Source organism: Podarcis muralis, chromosome 13 (genome assembly GCF_964188315.1).
Source record: "Podarcis muralis chromosome 13, rPodMur119.hap1.1, whole genome shotgun sequence".
NCBI classification, from domain to species: domain Eukaryota; kingdom Metazoa; phylum Chordata; class Lepidosauria; order Squamata; family Lacertidae; genus Podarcis; species Podarcis muralis.
This window is the reverse complement of record NC_135667.1, coordinates 31,351,477-31,377,533: the sequence shown is the minus strand read 5'-3', so window position 1 is coordinate 31,377,533 and position 26,057 is coordinate 31,351,477. Positions and strand designations below refer to the sequence as shown.

At 48.8% G+C, this 26,057-nt stretch overlaps 1 protein-coding gene across 5 annotated transcripts in view; it reads right to left on the bottom strand.

The window, feature by feature from the left end:
* Positions 1 to 286: 286 nt before the first annotated feature.
* The window catches only part of STAT3 (signal transducer and activator of transcription 3), a 41,585-nt gene continuing 15,814 nt past the window's right edge, over positions 287 to 26,057 (bottom strand). For 3 of the 5 annotated variants that reach the window (XM_077917308.1, XM_077917310.1, XM_077917309.1), the window contains exons 2-24: positions 22,161 to 22,310; positions 19,856 to 20,000; positions 19,045 to 19,143; positions 16,761 to 16,856; positions 16,549 to 16,630; positions 15,483 to 15,577; positions 14,902 to 15,053; positions 14,307 to 14,465; positions 14,005 to 14,097; positions 12,903 to 12,962; positions 11,494 to 11,523; positions 10,664 to 10,757; positions 10,502 to 10,549; positions 9,948 to 10,031; positions 8,720 to 8,818; positions 8,460 to 8,595; positions 7,297 to 7,349; positions 7,102 to 7,196; positions 6,054 to 6,193; positions 4,825 to 5,040; positions 4,141 to 4,183; positions 3,542 to 3,654; positions 287 to 2,606 (exon numbers count right to left, since the gene is read on the bottom strand). In XM_077917308.1, coding sequence (XP_077773434.1) covers positions 2,548 to 2,606; positions 3,542 to 3,654; positions 4,141 to 4,183; positions 4,825 to 5,040; positions 6,054 to 6,193; positions 7,102 to 7,196; positions 7,297 to 7,349; positions 8,460 to 8,595; positions 8,720 to 8,818; positions 9,948 to 10,031; positions 10,502 to 10,549; positions 10,664 to 10,757; positions 11,494 to 11,523; positions 12,903 to 12,962; positions 14,005 to 14,097; positions 14,307 to 14,465; positions 14,902 to 15,053; positions 15,483 to 15,577; positions 16,549 to 16,630; positions 16,761 to 16,856; positions 19,045 to 19,143; positions 19,856 to 20,000; positions 22,161 to 22,288 — 2,319 coding nt within the window. In that variant the 5' untranslated portion in view covers positions 22,289 to 22,310 and the 3' untranslated portion in view covers positions 287 to 2,547. Of the gene's footprint in view, positions 2,607 to 3,541; positions 3,655 to 4,140; positions 4,184 to 4,824; positions 5,041 to 6,053; positions 6,194 to 7,101; positions 7,197 to 7,296; positions 7,350 to 8,459; positions 8,596 to 8,719; positions 8,819 to 9,947; positions 10,032 to 10,501; positions 10,550 to 10,663; positions 10,758 to 11,493; positions 11,524 to 12,902; positions 12,963 to 14,004; positions 14,098 to 14,306; positions 14,466 to 14,901; positions 15,054 to 15,482; positions 15,578 to 16,548; positions 16,631 to 16,760; positions 16,857 to 19,044; positions 19,144 to 19,855; positions 20,001 to 22,160; positions 22,311 to 26,057 lie in introns of those variants that run through there. The other 2 variants (XM_028701797.2, XM_077917311.1) reach the window with 2 other exon arrangements.

Sequence of the window (26,057 nt, the reverse complement as noted above, 5' to 3'; positions counted from 1 at the left end):
ACTCTGAAGTAAACCCTGGCAATTTCAATGGGACTTACATCCAGGTAACTGCAGACAGGGTTCCACTCATCACCTCAATACAGTTTTGGCCCCACAGCACAGAAAAAAACCCAGCCCCTCATCTATGCATTTGGACAAAAGATCCAACTCATCTCATCTCCAAGTCAAATTGCTTTCAAACAGACTCTCTCTCACACACACACACATACATACATACACAAGCCACTCTGCTTTCTCAGCTCAACAAACACACCAAGTACCCAATGCTTCATCTCCAGCAGAGAAATGTGGTGTTAAGGACATTTATTTATTTATTTAAGAGAAAGTTTAAAGCCTGTAGATACAGCAATAAAATATACAAAACATACTATTGAGATATTTACGCTCTGGGGAGCAGTTAGCTATAGAGGAAAAAAATAGGAAATTTTTGGCGGTGGTGAAGCTCGGTACTAAGAATTTGGGGTACATAAGCTATTTTGGAATGAGGGCAGCTTTGCACTAGTTGGAACACTTTCTAAGGCTTGACATTTCTGAAGGAGGCAAGTTCTCTTCTTAACAGCAAGGGTCTGCTTTTCCCTCCAAAGGTTGCTGAACTACAACTCCCATGAGCCCCAGCCAGCATTCCAGGTTGAGGAAGTCTGGTGTAGGGAAAGAGATCAGTCCGACAGCTCTGACCATGAAATGCCTCCTGTTTAGACAACGCCTCTAAGTAATACTGGAAAATACTTGTTGCATCATTCTCTCTCGGCACCGGGAGAGCCCATTGGGCAATTGCAGAGCTGAAAGGGACCTTAAGGGTCACCTAATCCAAACCCCCTGCAAAGCAGGAATCTGTAGCTGTGATTCCTCACTCCTTTGGGTTCCCGCCCATCTCTACAAGGCTACGGTTCTATGAACTCACACAAGCCCAACAGCTGAGATTTACAACTAGATTATCAGCATCTGAGTTCTAGTTTTCCTATGCCAGACTGTCAATTGTTAACTCAGGCAAGCAACAGCCGACTAGCGCCAGGTACAGCTCAGGCTTAAGCCCCAGAAGGTGGAGAGAATGATTGGGAAGATAGTAATAAAAAATATTACAGCCGAGAGTATTAAAAAACGGGAAAGCATAGGAAATGGGCAAGCCAAACAAAGCGCGGTTTGGGGTGGGAGAGGAGAGGAGAGACGCTGGCAGGAACGGGTTTTTTTGCCTCTTTGCTCCTAACGCAACAGCTAAGATGAGAGTGCAGTGGCTAGAATCAGGAGACCCAGGTGCAAAGCCTGACTTAGCCAGAAAGCTCAGGCCTATTGCTGCCTAATCTACCTCACAGGAGGAATCCTTCTCATCCCTAACCTACACCGCAAGGTTGTTGAGAGGATAACAGGATGAGGGGAAAGGAAGGGGCGGAGGTTTGCATGCTGCCCAGGGCTCCTTCAAGGAAGGGCAGGATAAAAGTGCAATAAATAATAATTAAAAAAAAGAAAGATAACCGGAGTGAACAAATCTCCAAGTGTGAATCTAGCAGTTGAGCTCTTGACTCAGCTTGGTTGCCTCATGTGGGCTTAAGAACCAAAGAGAAGAGCTCTCCGCAGTCCCCAATGACCTGAAGCCCTGCCTAAGAAGAGAGAGAGAGAGAGAGAGAGAGAGAGAGAGGGAGGGAGGGAGGGAGGGAGGGAACTGAGTGATAATTTGGGTGACCTGGGTCAAATTCCCCACTTCCACCATGGATCGCTCCATTAACGGTGAGCACATAATTCTAACAACCTTCGTTCCCTATCTGTAAAATTGGAATTAGCCAAAAGCTGGTGGAAGAAAAGTTATTTTAAAAATAGAAATTTCCGGAGCTGGCAACCAAGTGCAAAGTGTGCACAGGTGTCCAATGCCCCTGGCATTTCTCTAGCCCTGGGGAACACAGGTATCTTACCTTGAAGGGCTGCTGTGCTAGGCCTACGTTCGCCTTCGCATCATTTGGCAAGTTTTTTTTTTAAAAAAAGCAGAGGTGGGCCAGTGGGAGGGAGGGAAATGGAGCTTTAATGTGGGCAATGAAACAGAAAAAAATCACACCAATATGTAAGAATGATACCCCCACAATTTCTTCTTCCTTCCCCTCCTGCCTACACTTGACAACACGGCTTGTCAAATAGACTGGGTAAAAACCTTGGAAGTTGGCGTGAGCTGCACAAGCAGCCTTTTGCGGCATGCAGCAAACATGTACAGGAGGCCAGCTATGTGGACATGAAGAGGCACTTGGTCTAGCGAAGACAAACAGAAACACCCCTTATACAAGTAGCTTTTATACATGAGGGAGAACTTTTTTTTTCTTCTTCTGGGAGGGAAAGCCCATCTAAAATTAAGCAGGGCTTTCCCTCCAGTCACGCAAGCTCAGGCAAGGAGCTGCCTGCGATGGTGTATTCGAAAGCGGCTCAAGACGGACCCACAATCAAACGTCTCCAGCTGAGGCAGAGATTGAGTGCCAATTGGGCTCATCCGACAATGCAAGAAGAAGAAGAAGGTGTTTCTTGTGCCAGGGAAATGCAGAACCGATCAGCTGCCCAGGAGGAGTCCAATCACATGGGAGAGTTGGCGCTCTCAGCGGCCATCTCCATGTCGAAGACTTGCAAGGACTCTGTGGGAGATACGGAAAGAGAGTTGAATGGATGTGATCCAGTTGCTGCAGCAGCAGGGATCCCTGCCAATGTCAGAGATGGTTCAACGTGTCCTGGAAAGAGGAGATTCACAGCCTGCAGCACGCTCAAGGTTCTGCATATTCCTCAATGACATGCATAAGCAAAACAAACTGTAGAATTCCGTTCCTTGATATCTGCAAGCTTCTAGCCTTATGCTTGCAAAGACTGTCTTTAAAGCCGGGCTGGAGAACTTTGGGCCTGAGGGTCAGATATGGCTTCTCTTATCTCTCCCCCTCTCCCCTTTCCACAGGACATACCCCTTGATGGCTATGCTTTGCATCCCAAATATTTTTGCATGACTGTAACATGTCCTTGAACTCTAATAACACCACTTGCTGACCTGGATGGAGTGGGCGTAGGAACTAGCCTCCTCCACAAAGGTAAAAATCCGCACTCGTCCCTTTGTCCTCTCCCACCCACCACTGCTGTGGAGCTCTTGGGAGGCAGCACAGAATGCAGTGCAGCCCCCAACAACAACACAACCATTGGAGGAATCCTTTCTGGCCGGGATCAAATTGTGGTTTGCAACTCTAGTTCAAAGGGAGTGCTCAGACAATAGTTCTCTGGGTTGGACGCAACAAGAAACTGTGGTTTGATTAAAACAGGAAGGTAATGAATTAAGCTGCAGGAGGAGAGGGAGGGGGAGGAGGGTGTGTGTGTGTGAGAACGATGCTTGCTCACGATCCACTGAAATCAGAGGCGCTCGGACTTGTGGAATCTACGTTGACAAGGGTTGAAAGCTCAAGTTTCAGTAACCTGCTTCTAGAGGGCAGTCTGGATGCAGCCTCGGCCTGTCCTTTCCGTAATGAGATGCACGCGAGCAGAGCCCGCCCCCTTCCACCAAAGAAAACAGCACTGCGGACCACACACTCACCAAACTGGCCACTGGCGTTCCCCTCTGCTCCCTCACCATTACTGCCAAAATGGATCAGAGATTCGAGGGTGCGGGGTGACATAGGCAGTTCAATAGTACTACTGCAAGTGGTTCTGGGAAAGACATGTGGGGAGTGGGGGGGGGGTAGAGAAAAAGAGGAGAGGGTACAGAAGAGAAGTACAAGTTATAAGTTGTAAAAGCCCCAAGGTCTCCAGAACCACCAAACTCTGCTCTGCACCATGAAGTACAGAGCTTTGACTCTCAACGAGATAAAACCCAACCTATATCTTTATGCATACGTGTGTGGCTGTGTGTGTTAGTAACTTTGATCCCTCCTTCTCTCTCTATGCTTTATAGGAGGTGCCTGCGGGATTTTGTTCCTCACTTGTGCACCGGGTGCAGTGGCGTGGTGGTTGGTGGATTGAACCACTTCCTCCCTGGGCACTTTTTCACCTGTGCTTCAGCTGTTTCTGAAGAGAGACCTCTTGTTTCCAAAGCACAGGTGCGGGAGGGAGCTCAGCTTCTCAGCAAGCCCCAGCTAATTGCTGTGCAGGACCTCTGGAGTCCCACCCAACCCTTTCAAACAGGGAAATACTCACGGGGTCACACAGATGAACTTGGTCTTCAGATATGGAGCAGCACCTGTTTTTGGAGTGGGGAAAGAGGAGAAGGTATTTGATAAGCTGGTGTGTGCCGAAGAGCAGCAGGGACGTCTCCTCTTCAATATGCTATGACTCTGAAACCCTCTCCATAGAGAGGATTTGAAGGTGCGAGAGGGGGAAAAGAGGGGAACTGAGAATTGCCCCAAAACTATGGTAGGAGCCAGAGGGGGTGGTGCTGCTGCTGCAGCTGTTTTTGGGGCTTCTTAACCGCTAGCAATGTGCATATTGCTTCCATAAGCATCAGCAAACAATATAAAACTCACAGTGGACATGCCAAACTTCAGTTTGAAAAAGTTCTTGCCTTCACTCCTTTTTAGTTTTTAAAAAGCTGCAAGTCAGACTTCAGGCAACAATGACAATTGGCAACAATTCATATGGGCTTTTTTCCTGGCTTCCTATCTGTTCGCTTTTTTCACCAACCCGTTATGGTCACAAAAGGAAGAGCTGGGGATGTAATCAAAATAACCAAGCCAAGCCCGCTGCATATTGGAGAGGGTGGTAGAGGATGCTAGTCACATTTATTAGCAGCGTGAGACCTTTTTGTGGAGAAAGCCAAAATCCAAAAATGTCCCTGTAAAGTGGAGAACCAAAGGGCTGGAGCAAGCGCGGAAAGCCAACAACTACCTGGGTCAGTGACTTCGGGATGCTCCTGGCTCTCAGGGCGGCAGTATTTTCCAAAAGCCTCCTCCTTGGGGATATCAGGATACAAGTAGACAAGGGGGGAGACCAGGATGTTGGTGGCATCCATGATCTTATAGCCCATGATAATCTCAGCAAACGACATGCTGTTGAGCTGTTGCTTGGTGTACGGCTCCACCGACTGGATTTGTGTCTTCCCTACGGCAAAGGGTAAACAAGAGATTTGATCAAAGGGGACAGTTGTTATTTGCAAGGATAGCATGAAAAGGAGCACAATTTCTTGCTCAAACGAAGCGAGCCAGAGTCACATCAACAGCAAAGCTTCACCAAATCAAGGTAGTTAAAAAAAAATAATTAAATCACAAGACAGACTAAACACTGACCATCATTCATGGGCCTGTCCCCATGCCATTGGCTGAGCTGCTATGGTGTCACTGAATGTCCATTAATGCTACTTAGGAGTGTGCAACTGATGACTGGTACAACTTCTGCAAGAAGTAAGGTGTCAGTATCAGGTAATTTAGGATCAGAGCATATACTTTGCCTGCAGAATGCTGTAGGCTCAATCTATGCCATCCCAATGATTAAAGAATCTCTGCAGGGCTGAGAAAGACCTTTGCGTAAGAGGGAAGGGCCATAGCTCAACGGTAGAGCATCTGCTTTGTGTGCAGAAGGTCCCAGGTCCAATTCTCGCCATCTCCAGGTAGGGCTGAGAACATCCTCCACCTGACGTACCTGGAGCGCCACTGCCAGTCAGTGTAGACATCACTGAGCTAGATGGACCAAAGCTCTGACTCTGTATAAGGCAGCGTTCTTCATTCCTTCATTGACTGGCACAACAGTCAGGACCAAGTACTCTGAGATTTACCCGGATTTGGTATAAGCAGGGCTGCAATGTGTGAGCAATTAACCGGGTTCTAAAAACGGTTAATTGGCTAAAAAGCTGCACCCAATTAACAGGGCAGATCTTGTTAAAAACACGATTTTTAATACGAGCGCTAACAAAAACTGCTGGTAGCACAGAGGCCTTTCTTTCCAAGGAAGAATGTGTCCTTTTCTCGCCTGCTACGATACGTGCGTGCATCATCCGAAAAAGGAAAACGGGCTTGAGAAGAACGCAGCTTTTACACATAGGCAAACGTAATTAATAGATAAAAAGGAAGATCTGGCTTCAGCCCTAAGCATAAGGCAGCTGCAGTGGCATTCCTTACCGCTGATGTCCTTCTCCACCCAGGTGAAGGTGATCCCACCCTCCTTGCTGCTCTCACTGAATCGCAACAGGAAGGTGCCGGGGGGCTTTGTGCTCAGGATCGCTCTCTCCCGCTCCTTGCTGATGAATCCCATGATGTACCTGAGGAGGAAGAAAGGAAATATGAGGTTTTTATTGGCTTCCTTTCCTTTCCCTTGGCCCACCAAGCCAAACGTCAGGAGCCACCAAGAAGTTCCACTGGAAGGTTAGCACAGGGATGGGGAGTCTGCATCCCTCCAGGTAAGGGTGGATTCCTATCAGCCCCAATTCAGCATCACATACAGCGGGGTTTCCCGAACTTGGGTCTCCAGCTGTTTTCGGACTACAGTTCCCATCATCCCTGACCACAGGTCCTGCTAGCTAGGGATGATGGGGGTTGTAGTCCAAAAGCAGCCGGAGACCCAAGTTTGGGAAACCCTGATCTACAGGGCCGTGGGCACAGCATCTGTTTTGCATGCAGAAGGTCCCAGATTCAATCTCCAGGTAGCACTGGGAAGAGAGGCCCCTTCCTGGAAATCCACTGCCTCTCCATGTGTAGACAACAAGATGAACTAATGGTCTGACTCAGTACAATCGTACCTTCGTTTTTGAACAGTTTAGCTCTCAACGCTTTGGTTCCTGAACGCCGCAAACCCAGAAGTGACTGTTCCGGTTTGCGAACTATTTTTGGAAGCCGAAGTCCAATCGGGCTTCTGCAGCTCCCGATTGGCTGCAGGAGCTTCCTGCAGCCAATCAGAAGCCGCACCTTGGTTTCCGAACATTTTGGAAGTCAAACGGACTTCCGGAACGGATTCCGTTCGACTTCCGAGGAACGACTGTGTAAGGCAGCTTCCTATGTTCCCATCAGGAATACTGGGAGCTGGGAGCCCAACAGCCACTATAGGGCCACATGTCCCCCATCCCTGCTCTCCAACTTGTTAGGGCTTCTTTTGTTTACTGGATAGGCAGAGTGGCCTCTTGGGGAGAGAGAGATGCTGGCAACTGCGGTGACGTCTCTGGCAGATGCTCACCCTTCGTTCCACAGGGCCAAGATGTACTTCTTCACCAGGTCGATGATGTTGTCCAGCCAGACCCAGAAAGAGAATCCTTTGCCTGCCATGTTCTCCTGCAGTGGTAAAAACAAAGGTTGCCCCCGCATGAACAAAATGGCAGGCGCACCTTGGGCCCCACCCAAGGCCACACCTAAGCTTTACAGAAGCCCCTACCTTGCAGAACTTTGCCCATGTTATCTGACATCCGGAGTAATTGACGCCAGGGCCTGTAGAGTGAGAGGGAAGAAAAGTCATTACAGAGAGCTGGTGTAGTGGTCTGAGCCTCAGGTGAGGGCCTAGCAGGGCCAGGTTCAAATCCCACCCATTCCCACTCCTCAGCCACCATAGGAGCCAATGCATAGAGGCCAAGGCCCCTTCAGCCCCCATTTGAGGGGGCTGCACCCCTAAAGTTGTTGGGCATTGCCATTCAAATGGTATGTGTGCACTGCATCATGTGATTGATTATGAGGAGGGGGCCTACTTGCCCACCCCCCATATTTTGTTCAAGTTGGCACCCCTGTCAGCCACAAAGTACACTGGGGATCTTGGGCCAGTTGCTGCTTCTTAGCCTAACCTACTTCACAAGGTTTTTGTGAGGATAAGTGTGTGTGTGAGTGTGTGTGTGTGTGTGTGTGTGTGTGTGTACAAACATCCACATGTCTGTCACCTCGTGCTCCTTGGAAGAAAGGCATTTTTAAAAGGAAGCACACTGGGGGGGGGGGGGGAGTTTAACACACACGCTATTCTTAAAAGGCTTGCCCGGGCTTTTCTAAACTGACGCCAACTTGAATATTTGATATTTTGGCTTCCTGGCATTCCACATGCCAACACTTTTTGCACATGCTTTGGTCCCAAGTTTGAATCCCACAGCTAAAAAGGGATTTCTGGTTGTGCACCTGGGCAAGGCTCCTCTCCCAGTTAAGAGCCAATACCCCTAGGCTAGGTAGCTCAGATGGGAAGACAGCAACTCCTTATGACCCACATCAGGGATGGGGAACCTCATGCCCCTCCAGGCCTCTCTGGACTTCCCCCAAGGCCACAACCCTCACAGGATCTGCTTCACACTCCTTGAGTGTTTTTGCCTGACGAGAAAGTGCTGCCAAAGTTTGATAATGTTTGCTGGTTGCCTGGACAGGAGAGCAGAGAGGGGCGTGTTCCGAGGTGGAAGCTTACGGGACAATGGTAACATCCACATTTGTTTCTGCTTCCGGCCCTGTCCACCCCTGGCAAAGTGGCCCCCGGAAAGTTGCCTGGAAGGGCATGTGGCCCTTGCACTGCTGACCAAGGTTTCCTGCCGTTGGCCCACGTATAAGAAGGGGAGGAGCTTGTTAAGTTACCAAGCAGTTTCTCTGCCAGTGTTGTCAGCTGCTCTATGCTGAGGCCTCGCTTGGTGGTGGAGGAGAACTGCCAGCTGAGCACTTCGGCCACCTGGTCCCAAGTGCCAATGGGTGGTTTGGTGAAGAAGTTGACGTTCTGCCAAGAGAGGGACTCGGTCACAATCAGGAACAAACAACACACCCAGACGAAAAACAAGTAAAACACCCTCCTGCTCTCGCCCTCTCTTTTGTCCATGCAAGGTTTGGGAAATTCAACGTACCTTGGGGTTGTTTGTCAGCATGTTGTACCACAAGATGGACGCCCAGGCGTTGGGCATCTGGCAAATGTTGGAGATCACCACCACAGGGAGGGAATGGGTCTACAGGGAAGGAAAGACAGCAGCTCTTGAGCACACAGACTAGCCTCTCTCTTTTTCAGGTCTCTGCTGGGCAACAGGAAACACCCCCGGGCTCCTGCTTCACAGCAGTCCAAACCACCAAGTTTCTAGACCTTATGCATCGTTATCAAGTTAATTGTCTTCAGGTAGGGAGACTCGTGGGACCCCTTTCCAACTCTTGCGGTGAAGCAAGCTGGAAATGCTGGTATGGCCATAAGGGAAAAGGGAGGTGGAAGAAGGCATGCAACAAGCAGTTAGGTTTAAGAGACTCAACAAGAGACTCTATGTCTAGAGTTTGCCATCATTGTTTCAGTCTGTTCCGTTTTTCTGAGTTCTTTTTCATGGATGTTGTCAGTCTAGGTTTTCAAGATTTGGGGTCCACGTTTTGGATACAAGGCAACACCTTAATTTGGAGCCATCGCAAGTATTCCAATGCATAGTGCGATGACCAACAGCTCAGGGGTGCAGCAGTTGCATTGCATGCAGAAGGTCCCAGGATCAATTCCTGGCATCTCCTGATAGGGCTGAGAAGGACTCCTTGCCTGAAACCCTGGGGGAGACACTGCCAGTTGGTGTAGACCAGGGGCAGCCAACTCTCCAGATGCTTCACACTTGAACTCCCATGATCCCTGACCATTTGCCATGCTGCCTGGTGCTGATGGAAGTTGTGGTTCAACAGCCATCTGGAGAACATCACATTCTTAGTGCAGGGAATGCTGAGCTAACTGGGCAAATGCTCTGATTCTGGTCAATGGCAGCTCATGAACGGGCTGTTCCACTTATTTCGAAAGAGGGAGCAGGAAAGGAAATATGGAAACAGCTCTGCATCCTCCATCAAAATAGGAGTTGTCAGTTTCCTCCCCTCTCCATTTTTCTGGAAGCTGCTACCCTTGAGCATCGTTGCGGATGCAAATTGTAGGTTGTAGTGTACTGATATGGTTTCTTTCCTGCATTCTGCTCAATGCAAACTCCCAACAAGAAACCCACACCAGGACTACAAAAGAAGGTTTCTGGCAAGGTAGATTCCCAGTGCAACTGTAACACAAACCCACACACGCCACACCCCTGTAAAGTGGGTGGACTGTGGGGAATCAGCACAACCAGGGCTCACCTCTAAGTCAATCTTCAGGCCTTGGTGGTAAACTTCTGTCTCAAAGGTGATGAGATGGAGCTCTTCCGTGACGATGAGGGAGGCCTGAGGAGGAAGTGGAGAGTAAATGCGGGGGAAGATAATAAATATTTCTCTAGGGTATTTTTTTTTTTTTTTTGTCCCTTTGGAAAAAACACAGCAGCAACTTGCAATTTTGGTTTCGTTTTTAGTTCTGCTGAGCTAGGCTTAAGCAGAGAGACAAACAAAGGAATCAGCCTTTGAAAAGGTGCTCACAGGACTGATCTTCCCTAAAGTCAAACCTAAAAGAGACCACTTCCCCATTCCCAAGGGTTGGTCTTTTTCTTTCACAAGAGATAACTTGTCTGTAAACAATTTAGGGGCATGGTTTAGAAAACCTAGAGGAATGAGGGTGTTTGGGGGGGGGGGGAGAGAGAAGGGACATCCCCGGAACAGAGATTTCTGCCACTAGCACTTCCCAGTGGAGCAAGAGAAGTAACTACTCCTGCTCTCAAACATTTCATTTTACACCAGCAGTGCTGCATTGGGTCACTCACGTCGCAGTTTGCTCTTCCGCCATTACCACACCTCTGTTCCCGCAGTGTCTGTGATTGGGGGGAGAGGGGGAGAGAGATAAAAAAAGGAGATAAATTAGACACACTGTGCTTCCAGGGAATGTTTTGGGGGGCAAGGGAGGGGAGAGATGCTGTGTCGCTCACCAGGTGCTTGAACTCTGCAGAGAGGCTCCCATTGTTGGACTCCTCCATATTCATCACTTTGGTGTTTGTGCCCAGGATGTTAAACTTCCGGGACCTTGATGGGCAAAGCGGGAGGGGAAAAAATGGGGGGAGTGTCTTGAGTGAGTTTTAGCATTTAAAACACCATTATTAACCATCACCAACCCCATCTGTTAGAATGTAAAGAGCAGCTGCCCTGGATCAGACCAGTGACCCGTACTCACTACGGCCAGCCGGAGGCTGCAAGCAGCTTTCAAGCACTAGAGCACTCTCCCCAAAATGCAATTCCCAGCTAAACCGGTGTTCAGGGACATCCTGTCTCTGGCACATACAAGCCCCTGACCGCCCTCATCTTCCCTGATTTTGCCTAACCCTCCTTTTATTAAAGCCATCCAAGTTTGTGGTCATTTTGCGGAAGCAGATTCTGCAGCTGCACCCCACCCCAGAAAACACGAGTGGTCCCCTTCTTTGCAAGCCTTTGGAAACAGCATTTTCCCAGCTATTTCCCCCAACAAAATGTTGATTTTTATTTCGGTCTGCTTTTTCTTAAGTGCTCGGTTTTAATGGGTTTTAACTGGATGATTGTTTTGCCTTGCTTTTTACAGCTATTGCCTTGAACGTGGTGGTGATGGGGCGCCATTGTACCCTAAAAGGCGATTGAGTATCTGAATATAATGATTTAAAATAAAATTATTTTACTTCTAATGAAATGATCCTGCCCTCCTCCTCCCAAACAAAAGTGCAGCTGCCTGCAAACCATGAGATGCATCTCAGCAGAGAGGAAGCCACAGGGCGCAGTGCCTTTAACTTACCCCCGGAGGGCAGCAACTTCACCGGAATCCCTGTGAGAGGAAAAAGAGCAAGAGAGTCAAATCGGCGCGTTCAGATTCGGCTGCGGTACACAGCAATCAGAAAGGGCTTGCAGCAGCTCCCATCTTGGGTGCTATGGGGCCCTGTGTCAGGCAAAAAGCTGGCACACCCACACACCCCACCTCGAACTGCCTTCCCAAAGGCAGGTAAGGAGGCTTCCGGCTTTGGGAAGGAAGCGTGAGGCTCTGACAGGGTCCAAGAGCCCTCTGACCTCCTTCCCAAACTGGGAAAGTGCTATCTAGGCTTTGAGAAGGAGGTGAGAGGTCCAACGCCCAGTGCCCAACTTACTGGGCTTTGAAACGGCTGCCCCCCCCCTTGGCTCAGCACCTGTAGTGTGTGCACACCGCTTGACCAGCCCTAAATTCCACCTACCCCCTGCAGCAGGAGGGACAGGGTGTTTGGCAGAGAAGTCAGCATAATAATAACAACAACAACAACAATGCCATCACTGGAAGGTATTAGAGCAGGGGTGGCTAGCCTGAGGCCCTCTCCGCTTCTTGGTGGACTACAAATCCCTGTCACCCCCCGATTACTGGCCAAGCTTGCAGGCGCTGGGGTCCAAGTGGAGGGGCCAGAGATTTATTCACCCCTGCATTTGGAGGGGGGGGAGGTCTTGGGGCTCTGTGGGGCAGAGATGAAAAGAAAGGGCTTCCTCCCTACTTTTAAGGGAATGTGGTTAGGCAGGCTGAAGATCAAAACCCAAAACCTGAGCCAAATCAATATTCATAATAATTAAAGGAATAATATTTGCAAAGGCCTCTCAAGCTGCTGCAGCAGCAGACAAGCTTTACAGGTTTGGGCTGTGCCTCTCCTCCCCTTCCAGGAAAGATCATTGCCACACTTTGGGATCAGAAGAACTGATCCCTTTTTCAGGATGGGCAGGGAGAGCTGGCTCCGTACCAAGGTGTTCCTACATAGGAAGCTGTGGTCACTGTGCTCTTCCTCTGGCACTGCTACGAATTAAGACATAGTTTTGGCTTAAGCGCGCTGTTCCGACTGGGGCTGGTGGTTTCTCTCCTCTGAATAAACTCCGAACTATAAAGAGCCCAGGGGCAAATCATGAGCTGCAAAAGATCCAAGGACAAACCTTTGTTACAGCTCATGGTCTGAAATGGGACAAACCATAAGAATGGATCCGAGTGAAACAATCAGGCAAACCAAGGCTCAGCTCACAGCGGCATAGCAGAATCAGAGGTGGAGCAAAGAAATCATTATCTACCCAACCCCCAGGAGCCAGTACTAAGCCATGGTTTGGCCAGCGTGAACCAGAAAGTCAGTCATATATATTTAAAGGAACCTCTGCCCACAATCCCTGCCCTCAAGTTTGTTCACGGAAAGGGTCCAGACCTACTTGTCAATGCAAACTTTGATTTTCAGCTGGTAGTTCAGCTCAGGAAATTTAACCAGTAACCTGCAGAAGTCAAAACTTCAAGTTAGCTTCCAAAAACACAAATCTCAACCTTTCTCCATGCACCCGTATCCCTCATATGCTATTCATATGCTCCAAATGGTTGGGGTTTTTTTGGGGGGGGGACCAGCTGGGCAGCTGCTGCCCCTTGGAAGGGGAACCAGGTTAACAAGTAGAACATAGTCCATGTTCATTGAAACTAGTTTCACTGTGTACAGATGCTTTTCAGACAAGAGAGCTTCAATATATCACCACGGTGATGCTCAATCGCACTGTGCCTGAGAATCCCATCTACACCTTTTTTGGGGAAGAGGGGACAAAAAACAAGTTTCTAGGCTGCACCAACAAACTTGAAAATATGTGGGTATTGCCCACTTTAAGCCTCAGAAGCTGGAATGGGAGGCGGTTGTGGGTAGGGAGGAAAGAAAGAGAGGCTGAGAAGGATTCCCGACAGCACGTGGGGTTCCCTGTCCTTTTCCCACTTTGCCCCTCTCCCCAAGCCTAGAAGTAGATTAAAATTTGAAAAGCCAAGCACATATATGCAAAATCTGCATAATTTATACTGTTGCAGAATGCCTCTTTTCTGGCGCAGAATTTTAAGTGTAGAAGGTACGCAGAACATCAGAACAGCCTGCTGGATCAGGTCAATGGCCCATCTAGTCCAGCACCCCGTTCTCACAGTGGCTGACAAGATACCCTAAGAGGAAACCCGCACGGAGGACTCGAGCACAAGAGCCACTCTCCCCTCCTGTGGTTTCCAGCAACTGGTATTCAGAAATACTGCTGCCTCCAAGCGTGGAAAGCAGAGCGCAGCCATCCTAGCTAGATTGACAGCCCTCTCCTCCTCCATGAGTTTGCCCAACCCTCTGTTAAAGCCATCCAAGTTGGTGGCATATCACTGCTTCCTTCGGGCGTTCCACAGTTTGACTATGGGCCACGTAAAGAACTACTTTATTTTATCTGCCCTAAGCCTTGCAAGATTCAGCAACATATAGCTGACCCTCCGCCCTATATAATGTATGCACACACAACACCAACAACTCACCGCACTTTTGTCGTGAACTGTACTCCAGTTTTGATAACCAGTGGGCGATCCGGGTGCATTGGCATACAGGGCTGGCGCTCCACCACAAATGCACTGTGGGCGGGGTGGGGGTGGTGAGAGAGAGAGAGAGAGAGAGAGAGAGAGAGAGAGAGAGAGAGAGAAAGAGAAGTCAGTGGTGGGAATTGGGTGCTGGTTCAGCAGAAGGTTCCCAGATGAACATGCTCTCGGCAGCAGCATCCCACCCCGTAGCCTCAGGGGATGGCACCTTTCCCATACACGCAAAGGGCAGCAGGCCAACATACCTCTTCATGAGGTTCCTGAATAGCTCCACGATGCGCTCCTCCAGCAAGGGCCGGTGCTGAACGATGGGGTCGCCCTTGTAGGAGACCTTCTGCTGGAGCTCCTCGAGCTTCTTGATCTGCTGGCGGGTCTGAAGCTGCGACTCGGCAAGGGACGTGATCCTGCGGCGAGGGAGAAGAAAGTGAGCTACATGCACGCGCACACACGTGTCTTAAAAAGAAAACAACACTACTGTGTTAACTGGACATTGCCTTGATAATGCTTTTGAATAGCTGTGCGCTCCCCTTTGGGAAACCTCACCGGTGCCATGTTCCATCCAAATCTATGCAAGCGAGGACCACTATGGCTCAGCTAAGCCCAGTATTTGCTCTGACAGGCACCAGCCTGTCCAAGGGCCAGACAGAGAGAACTGGAGGGCCGAATTTGGTCTTTGCCCGGCCTGTTCTGTCCTCCACATTAGGTCAATGCTGCTCTGTGGCTCCTAACACCCTCCTCTGCTTTGAGGTGTATTAAAGTAAGGACAATCCACTCTCAACCAGATTCTCGCTTTGTAAGCCTTGGAAAGGTAGTAGGCAGTCAAGGGCCCTCGGCTCTCACCAGTTCTCTAGGCGGTCAAGGCAGATGTTGGGTGGGCCACCGATGCATGCGATCTGCTGCCTCCTCTTCCAGTCAGCCAACTCGTCGTCAACCAGCGTCTTCTGCACGTACTCCATGGCCGACAAGAGCCCAGCCAGCTCGCTCACAATCCCCTAGGTGAGGAAGGAAATAAGCAATGTTTAGGCCGCCATTCCGCTTCCCCTGTCTACATGCAAACTTGCCTCTGCATGGTTTTCATGTATGATAACGGTGAACAACAGAGGAGGAGACTTTTGCATCAAGTAAGGAAATCTGAAATGTTGTTGTCTGAAATGGAGCCAGCTCGCACATTCAGCAGCAAGTCACCTGGCCAAGAGACGAGGAGTTAAATAATCATGGGTGTGTGACTCGTCCCTCTTAGAGACAGAAAGGCAATGTTATAAGCATCAATGTTCAGCATGGAGGAAGCTCCATGCTAAAGCTGGATGCTTTTCTCCCGGGCCACTTGCTGCAAAACCAGGCATACCCCCCATCATTCCACCTTAGTCGATAGCAGTTCAGGTGGGGTTTTTTGGTGTTGGGGAGGAGCCGCCCTTACTTACCCTCCGCATCTGATCCAGGGCTGTCAGCATCTGCTCCAGCTGCTGCATCTTCTGCCGCGTCACCGACTGGTTGTTCCCGTTCAGGTCCTGCATGTCTAAAGAAAAGCAGCGGGAGAGGGGCAGGGAAACATGTCAGAGGCTCCTGGAGTTTCTTAGTTCTTCCCCTCTGCACACCTGTTTTGGTCAGCCTAATTCAGATGCTGTTGGGGACTCCCAGCTCCCACCTGTCCCAGCCAACATGGCCCAACGGCCAGGGATGGTGGGAGCTATAGTCTAAAGCAGGCATAGGCAAACTCGGCCCTCCAGGTGTTTTGAGACTACAACTCCCATGATCCCTAGCTAACAGGACCAGTGGTCAGGGATGATGGGGATTGTAGTCCGAAAACATCTGGAGGGCCAAATTTGCCTATGCCTGATCTAAAGCAACAGGTGGAGGGGCACCAGATTAAGAAAGGCTGGCCTAATTCCTCTTTAGGCATTTGGGCATCCTGTTCCTCTTCAGCAGCCCCATGTAGGACAGATTCGGGAGATGATGGGCATCATGTTCCTGGTGAGAACTGCAGCCAGTCTACAAGGTTCACAGGGGTGGTGAACTGGATCTGGCCAGCAGGCCAGATTATTATCTTCACCCACCCACCCTCTGCATGCCAAGTGTGACAGGTGTGTGATGGTGTCAGGTGAATGACGTTTGCCCACCCAAAGTTGCAGAGCTCACGTGAAAGTGTGATGCCCGGCTATCAGTTCGCTGGCGTGTATTTTGGAGCGCTGCGTAGAGGGCTTTGCAAGCCCCTTTTGGCTCAGTGCATCCTTACCTGCCCCGCAACCCGACATCGGGAGTGACTGTGGCTTGGCAGAAATGCCCTGGCAGACCCAATGCTGAGGCCAGGCATGCCTCGTGAAGTCTGCAGGCCAGAAGCTCCCCTGATCTAAAAGGAAAGTTAAGCGCCTGGGCTGCACGAGCACCCTTGCTCCCCAAAGGATGAGGACAGAAGGGCATCTCCCCATCCATGAATTTGCCGCGATGGAAAAGCTGTTATCCCCTTTTCCCCAGCAAGCTCCCACCTACCGCCTTGACTCTTCAAGGTCTTGTAGTTGAAGTCAAAGTCATCCTGGAGGTTTTCCACCACTTTCATCTTTTGCTCCAAGTCCTGCAAGAAAAAGCCAAGGAATAGGAGGTTGGGGAGGAGTCACAAACTCTAGGCAAGCTTGAAACTTTGGAGCAAGAGAGAGAGAGAGAGAGAGAGAGAGAGAGAGAGAGAGAGCAGCTCTCCCACCTACCTGCACTCTTTTTCTGACATCTTGCAAGTGTTGCTCCAGCATCTGTTGCTTCTCCGTCACCACAGCAGCTGTAGGGTGGTTTGCCTGCCCACCTTGCTGTATTAAAACGGGGAGGAGGAGAGAGATAAGACATTAAGAGATTTAAAGTCATATAAAAGAAGTTCATAAATCAGTTTTGGCCGAGTATAAATGTAATAAACCAGACTTTCTGGCCTACTGTGACTTATCAGGAACACACATGTGAACGTTGAGCTCTGGTCACCGGTCCACCTGGCTCGGTATCGCCTGCCTGACTGGCAATGGCTCTCCTGGATTTCAAGCAAGGGACATTCCCAGCCCTGCCAGAGCTTGGATCGCCTACTCATCCACTGAGCTGTGTGTCCCTTTGCCGGGTACATGCTATCAGGTTGGTCCTCCCTTGCTCCTCCCCAGTGTGAACAGGATAAAAACCCCCTGGAGGCTCTGTGGTTTCCTGCTACATCCGAATCTGGGACTGGTTGAATTTTTGTTCCCACACAAGCCACAAATCAACAACTGAACATGGCTTCGGGTCATCAAATCAAACCAAACCAAACATTTGGGCATTAGCAGGAAGCATCCTGGCTCACCTATCCCCGTTCCTGCCAGGAAGGTGCAAAGCAGGAGCAATCAGGCAGCATGCCTTGGCACCTGCCTCATTCCTAAACACCGCAACAAGCCAGTCAGTTTAGAGGTGGCAGCGTTTTCCCCTGGGGGGTGTCTGTGGAATTGTCTAGCCAGCGTTTTGTCACGTCTTGTCAAAACAGGGGACACGCTGGGAGTTAAGCAGAGGTGGAAGTGCTAGCAGTGTTGGTTCCACCAACATTGCCCCTGTATCTGGCAAAGGGCTTCTCTCTGACCCATGGTATGAGACAGGCAGGGGGTTCCTTTTATTAAGCATCTATCCTACCTTTTCATGCATATTTCAACCTGCATCTGCAGGGAGTTCCGTTCCCCAACACAGATTGGGATGACGACACACAGCAAAGGAACACCTGACATTTCCGCCTGTGCCGTTTTCATACTGTAAGCACCCTTCCTCCCCCCTCCTCCCCCAAACCCCTGCTATTTGCTTCTGAAGGGGCCACTGCAGCAAATTACACCTTCTGGAGAAAACAGCAAATGAGAAGGAGGGAAAGCCAGCCTCCTGCTGCCCTGCTGTTGCCTTGATCCAGACTGAGGCCCTTCACGGCTGCAATTTCTTTTATTCTTTTTAAGAAGAGCAAACCTGGGAGAGACTATCACATGGTAAATACATTCTGATCCAGACTGAGACATTAGCAAATCAGAGTAAGCCCTGAGGTGTCCACAGAAAAAATCCTGATGAGTGCTGGGGATGGCATTTAAAGACCTCTTTGACTTTGCCTAGGAGAAAACAGCTGAGCTGCATAATAAAAAAGGGTGAACAAGAAGCCACAGGGTGTGGGTGTGTTGACTGAACACCCAGAGCTGCCTAGCATTGGCCACTTGCACTCACTCACCTCTGAGTGTGCTCACTCAAGGAAAGAGGATAATGTCAGTGCAGGAGCTCTTTTGGTGCTGCTTCCTCCCACCCCCCCCCCACCCCCATGGTGAAGCTTCAAGCTGGCACAGGCCAGCGAGCCATTTGCTCTGCTCAGTAGCATACAGCTGCACAGGCTTGTCTCATGGCAAAAGGAAATACTGTGCTGAATGATTCACCCTGGGGGGCCAACACCTGCAAGACCACGCTGCCTTTCAACCGTTCCAGCCACAGAATTAAAAAATGGCTGCATTTCAAACCCGAATGCAGAAAAGAAATATTGACAAGGGAAAAGCTCAAGGCGTGTTGCGGCAACCGAGGCAAAAGCGTGCAGGGACCCGTTTTAGGTGGTGTGTGCTACCCTAGCTGCGAGGCACTGCTTCCTGGCATGCAAAGGTGTAGGCTTTGGAAGAAACATCAAAGGAAAGTCCCGTCCATCAAGCTTTTTACCCCTTATAACCCAAGGACAGGGAACGGGTTGGGCCTCCCAATTCCCGTCAGCCCCCGCCAGCATGTTCAATGGATGGTGTGTGTGCCATACTCCCAACAACTTTTGGAGGGTCCCAGGTTTCTCCCTCCCTGCTGCAAACAGCAGTAGCAGCATATGGACACAGGAGGATGCACTGATTACGGTGTATTTGCACCAAGAGCCGTCAATGTGATTCACTGCTTGGCTCGTGTTCTAAACACCCACGCGGCTGGCGAGTCCCTTACAGGAACTGATGGCAACAGTGGGACAAGCTGCTCCCGACAGCATCCTCTCACCTGGGCTGCTGTGGCTGCTGTCTGCAACAGCCTGTTCTCCTCCCAGAGGCAGCGGGCCACAATGCGGGCAATCTCCATGGGCTTCTCCAGATACCTGCTCTGTAAGAGAGGAAGAGGAATGGGAACGGAATGAATGACCGCCACACACAGAGAGCAAAACCTAGGTGAAGATGCCAAGCTTTTCGTAAGAAACCCAGCCTTGATTTGGAGGAATGCAGCGACGGGGCAGTTAGGCACTTCTTCTATGGGAGCACGTAAAAGAAGTGTTACGTGCTGGTTTCAGATTCAGGGCAGCAGGTGAAAATATATGCTGGGCGCCCAGCATGAGCAGCCGAGAATTTATGTCCAACAGGATGTCATCGTAAAAGCTAAAATAAGCCTGTCGTGGGCATTGCTCCCAAAGTTCAGGGCTCAACATCTCTCTTTAATCTGTGCTATTAAGAGTTCCCTAAACCATCAAACCATTCCATCAAATTTGGCCTTGCAAATTTCAGCGACGCTCTGTGCAAGGACAAAATTCAACGCTCTCCCGCCTTCCTACTCTTTCAAATAGTTTGCAATAGTTCCTATAAATCCAACTTAGTAGCCATCACTTGCTCTCTCCTCTATGGCTCTGTCCAATCCTCTTTTGACGCCATCTAAGTTGGTGACCTTCATCACTGCCTCCTGTCAAGAGTGGATTGAACACCATCATTCCCAGACACTTCCATCTCCCGAGTTTTATGACTTGGGTTGGCACTTTTTTTGGGGGGTGCAGGTGCCCACAAAACACAAGACCCTCCCAAACCCAGGACCTGCCAGCTGCTCCCACCTGCAGGAACTGCTTGATCCGGCGCAGGTTGTGCTGATAGAGGACATTGGATTCCTGTAAGAAGCGGCTGTACTGCTGGTCAATTTCACCCAGGAGGTTGTGGAACACCAACGTGGCGTGGGACTCCTTGCTGGCAGCATAGGCCCTGTACAGATCAGAAGGAAACAAAGCTTAACGAAAACAGCGCCCGGAGAATGACAAAAAACAACAACACTGCAGTGCCAAGTGCTCCCTCTACACACCAGGCCACGTCCGCACCACACATTTGAAGTGCTATTATACTACTTTAACACAGTCAAGCCACAGAGCTACAATTCTGGATATTTCCATTGGTTCTCATCATGTCAAAGTTGCAGGTTCGATCCCTGTTACGGGACAGCTGCATATTCCTAGATTGCAGGGGGTGGACAAAATGATCCTCAGGGCCCCTTTCAGCTCTACAATTCTGTATGATTCTCAGAATGGTTTAGCAATCAGTCCCCCTTCACAGGGAACCCTGGTAATTGTAGCTCTGGGTGGGGAACAAAGGCTCCTAACAACTCTCTAATGAACTACAGCTCCCAGAATTATTTAGGAGAAGTCATGACGGTCTAAAATGGCATCAGAGTGGGATTCCCATCCTCCTATGCCCCAACCAGCCAGCATTCTCAGGTCCTCATTGGGCTGGTTTGGGGTATCAACACTCACATCTTTATATTCCCCCGCTCCCCAAAGTGTTTTTTGTACTTCTGGACACTAATCCAAGCTTTGGCTTCCTAAGCAACAGCACCTCTCAGTCACAATGTTGGAAATGGAGGAGGCAATTCCGGAGGCCAGGAATCTCCTCTTGGTTTCATTCCACGAATGCCACTTCTTCCATTAGAAACAGGAAGCACAATTAATATCAGGAAGCTTCTGTATGCTTTTCAAGAGGCAAAAAGTTTCTGGGAATTTCCAGCAAGTCTTGCAAGAACGTAATCAAGAGCAAACTCTCGCTGAAGAGAATACGCCCACAAAGTGAAGGTTCTTGGAAATCTCAGGATTTCAGCTATAAGCCACATTGCTTTATCATAATAAAGAATTTACAGGATGCCAACTGGAAGGTCATGATGGTTTGAGCATTTAGATCAGGGATTAGGAGCTTGTGTGTGTGTCTCCCCCCATGATATTGTTGGATTCCAACTCTCATCATCCCTGGCCATTGATCGTGCTGGCTGGGCTTGATGGGAATTGGGAATCCCAACAGCATCTGGAGGGTCAAAGATTCTCCACCCTTGATCTAGATCATTAAACCAGCAGCCTGTAGGTTAGGTTCAATCCCCAGAGCAGTTTTGCCTGGCCCTCAATGTCTCTCTGCAAAATTTTGTTCAAGTTGGTGTTTAAAAAAAAATGCAAGGAAGAAAGATTGCAAGGAAGAAATACCGGTAACTCCACACTTTCATATTACATCATGGAGCAAACAGCACAACTCCTCCTCAGTGACCTCAGCTTCCTCCAGAGTGACCCTAGGAGCTAATCCTCATGGCTGATTTCTCTCTTTTCACTCTGATTGGCTCCAATCAGCACAAAGTGAGAGAAGACTTCTTCTCAGTGGCTGAAAAGCTCCCTCTTTCATACTGACTGGGAAGCACTAAGACTCTATAGAGATTGGGACCTTGCTTCAATGGTGACCCTCCACCACTAAAAAGCCTCTTAGCTTGATCATGCATATGGGGGTCAGTTTGCATAGTGCAATACATGCATGGCCATGCTCTGGGTCTCCAAGAAGAGAGAGGCTGAGCACCCCTGGATCAACCAATTAAAGAATGGCATTTTACTGTGCAACAAAATTCGTTTCCATCAGAGCACCCCCTTTTAATTTTTCCTATGTTGATTTGCAGAGCTCTGGCATTAGGAAAGGATCTCACTCAAAGCCAGCCAGTCAATTTCTCTGTGTGGGTGTAAAGGTAAAGGTAAAGGGACCCCTGACCATTAGGTCCAGTCATGGCCGACTCTGGGGTTGCGGCGCTCATCTCGCTTTATTGGGCGAGGGAGCCGGCGTACAGCTTCTGGGTCATGTGGCCAGCATGACTAAGCCGCTTCTGGTGAACCAGAGCAGCGCACGGAAATGTCGTTTACCTTCCCGCTGGAGCGGTACCTATTTATCTACTTGCACTTTGACATGCTTTCGAACTGCTAGGTTGGCAGGAGCAGGGATCGAGCAACGGGAGCTCACCCCGTCGCGGGGATTCGAACCGCCGACCTTCTGATCAGCAAGTCCTAGGCTCTGTGGTTTAACCCACAGTGCCACACAGGAACAAATACTGAGAAAAGTGCAATGGCTCACCAGTCCTGGCTCTCTATCCAGGGCGCAAGGAACTGCCGCAGCTCCATCGGAAAGCTGTCGCTGTAGAGCTGGTGGAGCTGCTCCAAATACCGGGTGTCCAGCTGCTGCAGCTGGTTCCACTGTGCCATCTTGGCCACTGAATCTGGAAACCTAGGAACACACAGAACATTTTTCTTTTTTATAAGCAAGTTGCTGCACCAGGCTATTTCCACCAAGATGGAACACTTCCTTTAAAAGTCGTAAATGCAATTGCAAACCAGCCTAAACAAAGGGTTTCTAAATAAATAACTAAATAGACAGACATTCCTATTAGTGATTCATAAATGCATTTTTTCATGTCAAGTTAAACTACATCCAGTTTTTCCCCTCAGAGTTTAGGTGTGGGGAAACTTGGGCCTGTGGGGGCTAAATGTAGCCCCTCTCACCGGTCCTTGGGACTCTTCCTGGCCACGCCCCCTCATGCTTTCCCCTGCCAGAATGGGTCCTTGCACAATGACAATACAGTGGTACCTCTAGTTAAGTACTTAATTCGTTCCGGAGGTCTGTTCTTAACCTGAAACTGTTCTTAACCTGAAGCACCACTTTAGCTAATGGGGCCTCCCGCTGCTGCTGCGCCACCACCGTGCAATATCTGTTCTCATCCTGAAGCAAAGTTCTTAACCTGAAGCACTATTTCTGGGTTAGCGGAGTCTGTAACCTGAAGCGTATGTAACCTGAGGCACCACTATATCTCTTCCTTGTTTTGATGGAGCATGGAAAGGGAGATGTGTGTAAGACTTTTGTGATTGGTAGATAGCCTCTACTGCAGGCTTCCTCAACCTCGGCCCTTCAGATGTTTTTTTGGCCTATAACTCCCATGATCCCTAGCTAGCAGGACCAGTAGTCAGGGATGATGGGAACTGTAGTCTCAAAACATCTGGAGGGTGGAGGTTGAGGAAGTCTGCTCTACTGTATCAAGATAAAAGTCCCTTCCATTGTTTCTAACCACTTTTGTCTTAGAAACACCCACTTCTGGCTTGTGGCTCCTGGAAGGTTCTGCAAAAAACTTCCAGGTAGAAAAAGGTGCCCCTCCCCTATCCTAGTCGCTCAGGATGATTAGTTCAATGACAGTACGAAACCGAAACCATGGCTTCTTAACGCATCACCATGACGTCCTGCTTAATCTTTACTTCAGACCAGAGCTTGGTAGGGGTTTTCTTAGTGGTGGTGGGAGTGTGCGGATTTATACATTAACTATGGTCTTGTTGCATTCTCCTTCCTTTCCTATTCTTCTCGCTGCTAATGTCTGTGAAGTAATTACCACAGATATGGTATACGTTTCCCCAGAAGCAGGGCATGATCTTAATTTGTACTATGTTGTATCTGATATAGCTATCTGGTGCGCAAATCTGAAGCTAACAACAGAAAGAAGCCATGCGAGCCTCCGAGAAACGGAAAATTACTGTCTGTCTTTAAGAAGTGTCTGCCTAGATAATATATCAGCCGTGTATCAGCACCTCAGCTTTGATCTTCAAAAGTGGCTTAAACATTCCACACAACTGCTGCAGCCCCTTCATTCATTTTCAGTTGGAATCTCAGAGTCAGTGCAGATTTTACTGCAGCTGCACAAATAACTCTGCTGACCCAAGTGGGGGAGATCGGCAAGGAATCCTGACTCCTCCACAATTAACAACAGGGAGGCAAAATGGTTGCCTCGAGCCACCTTTGCTTCTCCCTATACTGTTCTTTTTCTTGTTCTTAAATTTTTCTTCCTTTCTTCGGAGACTAAAAGAAGCAGAATAGCTTTGTAAAACAAATTTGTTTCCGTTTGCTCCGATTTTAAATATTGTATATTTAAATTGTTGCAACGCACCCTGGGACTCTGAGGTGAGAGGCAGGGTAAGAAAAACAACAGTAAGATAAATAATCCTAAATGATGAACACATCTGATTATTTGCATCCCAGAATTCACTTTCTTTAGCACAGAACTATCAGTGCAAAATTCTGGAGGCTGCCTCTACATGTTGCTTTGTTTATACAATGTACAAAGCAGGGGGTGTTAATGGGTTGTTGTTTTTATTTTGTTTATATATATGGTGTTTTTTATGTTGATCTTTTCTGTGTGATAGGAATTTTGAGGCCTTAGATATATGTTAAAATGTTCATTAGTTTACCAACCAAGCACATCCATAGATCAGCACAGGAAGACCGACCTGGAACCATTTTGATTCCCAAGCTGTCCCAAACTGACCAAATGTTTTTTTTTGCAAGGTCAAAGGAAAATGGAAAAGCCTCCCCATTGTCTTTTCCTTCACAAATCCTGTCTTAAGGGTATGTCTGTGTTTGAATAGGGTGTGAGCCTGTGACATGGCTCAGGAACTAAGTATTTATCATTACAAAAGATTGGCCAGGCTACCCAGGCAATCCAATCAAGTAACCTGCCAGACAGGAGATAAACAACGACATTCAGATTTCTGTTTTAAGACCGCCTTTTTTGTGATGTAGGTATGATGTATCTGAGGGGTGGTCTTAGGTTACACCCCTTCTGTGATGTATGATGTTTCTGGGGGTGGTCTTGATCTACAGGGTGGCAATTTCAAAAGTCTTTATAAGGCCTTGCACGCCATTTTTCTGGGTTCCTCCTCTCTCCTGCGGGTAAGGGGAACACCCTGTTGCAACTGATCAATAAAGATCAAGCTTACTAGCTGCTTTGCTTCTCAATATTCTCTGGTTGGCCTCTGTTATTTTCTCCTACCAATAGAGAACCTATGTAAGGACTCTATATGGGCTCTTGGATACCCCATAAGAGAAAAGGGCAATTTTTGTTTACAACATCTGTGAACCGCCCTGAGACCTCCAGGTATAGGGTGGTATATAAATTCAATTAATAATAATAATAGACATACAGTGGTACTTCGGGTTACAAACGCTTTGGGTTACAAACGCTTCAGGTTACAAACTCCACTAATCTGGAAGTAGCATGAACTTTGCCCCAGGATGAGAACAGAAATTGCATGACGACGGTGGGAGGCCCCATTAGTGAAAGCGCGCCTCAGGTTAAGAAAGGTTTCAGGTTAAGAATGGACCTACGGAACGAATTAAGTTCGTAACCAGAGGTACCACTGTACAAGGTGGGAAAAGCTAACAATAATCCACAGCCAGATGTACGAACAATCTTGATACTCTCCACCCCTCCTGCTTTCCTGCATGCAAGATGACTTAGGCTGCAATCTCATATCCACTTTCCTGGGAGTAATCCCCACTGAATTTAAAGTGGACATACTTCTGAATACAGTGGTACCTCGGGTTAAGTACTTAATTCGTTCTGGAGGTCCGTTCTTAAACTGAAACTGTTCTTAACCTGAAGCACCACTTTAACTAATGGGGCCCCTGCTGCCACCGAGCCGCCACAGCCCAATTTCTGTTCTTATCCTGAAGCAAAGTTCTTAACCTGAAGCACTATTTCTGGCTTAGTGGAGTGTGTAACCTGAAGCGTATGTAACCTGAAGCATATGTAACCCGAGGTACCACTGTACAAATATACAGGTGTGCACTGCAAAAATTCCTTTGCTGGGTCAGGCCACTTAGCTCAACGCTCATTTTCAAGAGTGACCAGCCAGATGCCATAGGAAGCGCATGGATTGAGCAGAATGTAACAGTCATGCCCTGTTCCAGGCTACCAACAATCACTTTTTCCCTCCTAAAAAGTAAGGGGAAATGTGTGTGCGTCTTATGGAGCGAATGCAGGCTGTGCAGCTATCCCAAAAGCCAGAACAGCAAGAGGGATTGCTGCTTTCACTGGGCAGTGATCCCTCTTGCTGTTCTGGCTTCTGAGATTCAGAATATTTTTTTTCTTGCTTTCCTCCTCCAAAAACTAGGTGCATCTTGTGGTCTGGTGCGTCTTATAGAGCGAAAAAT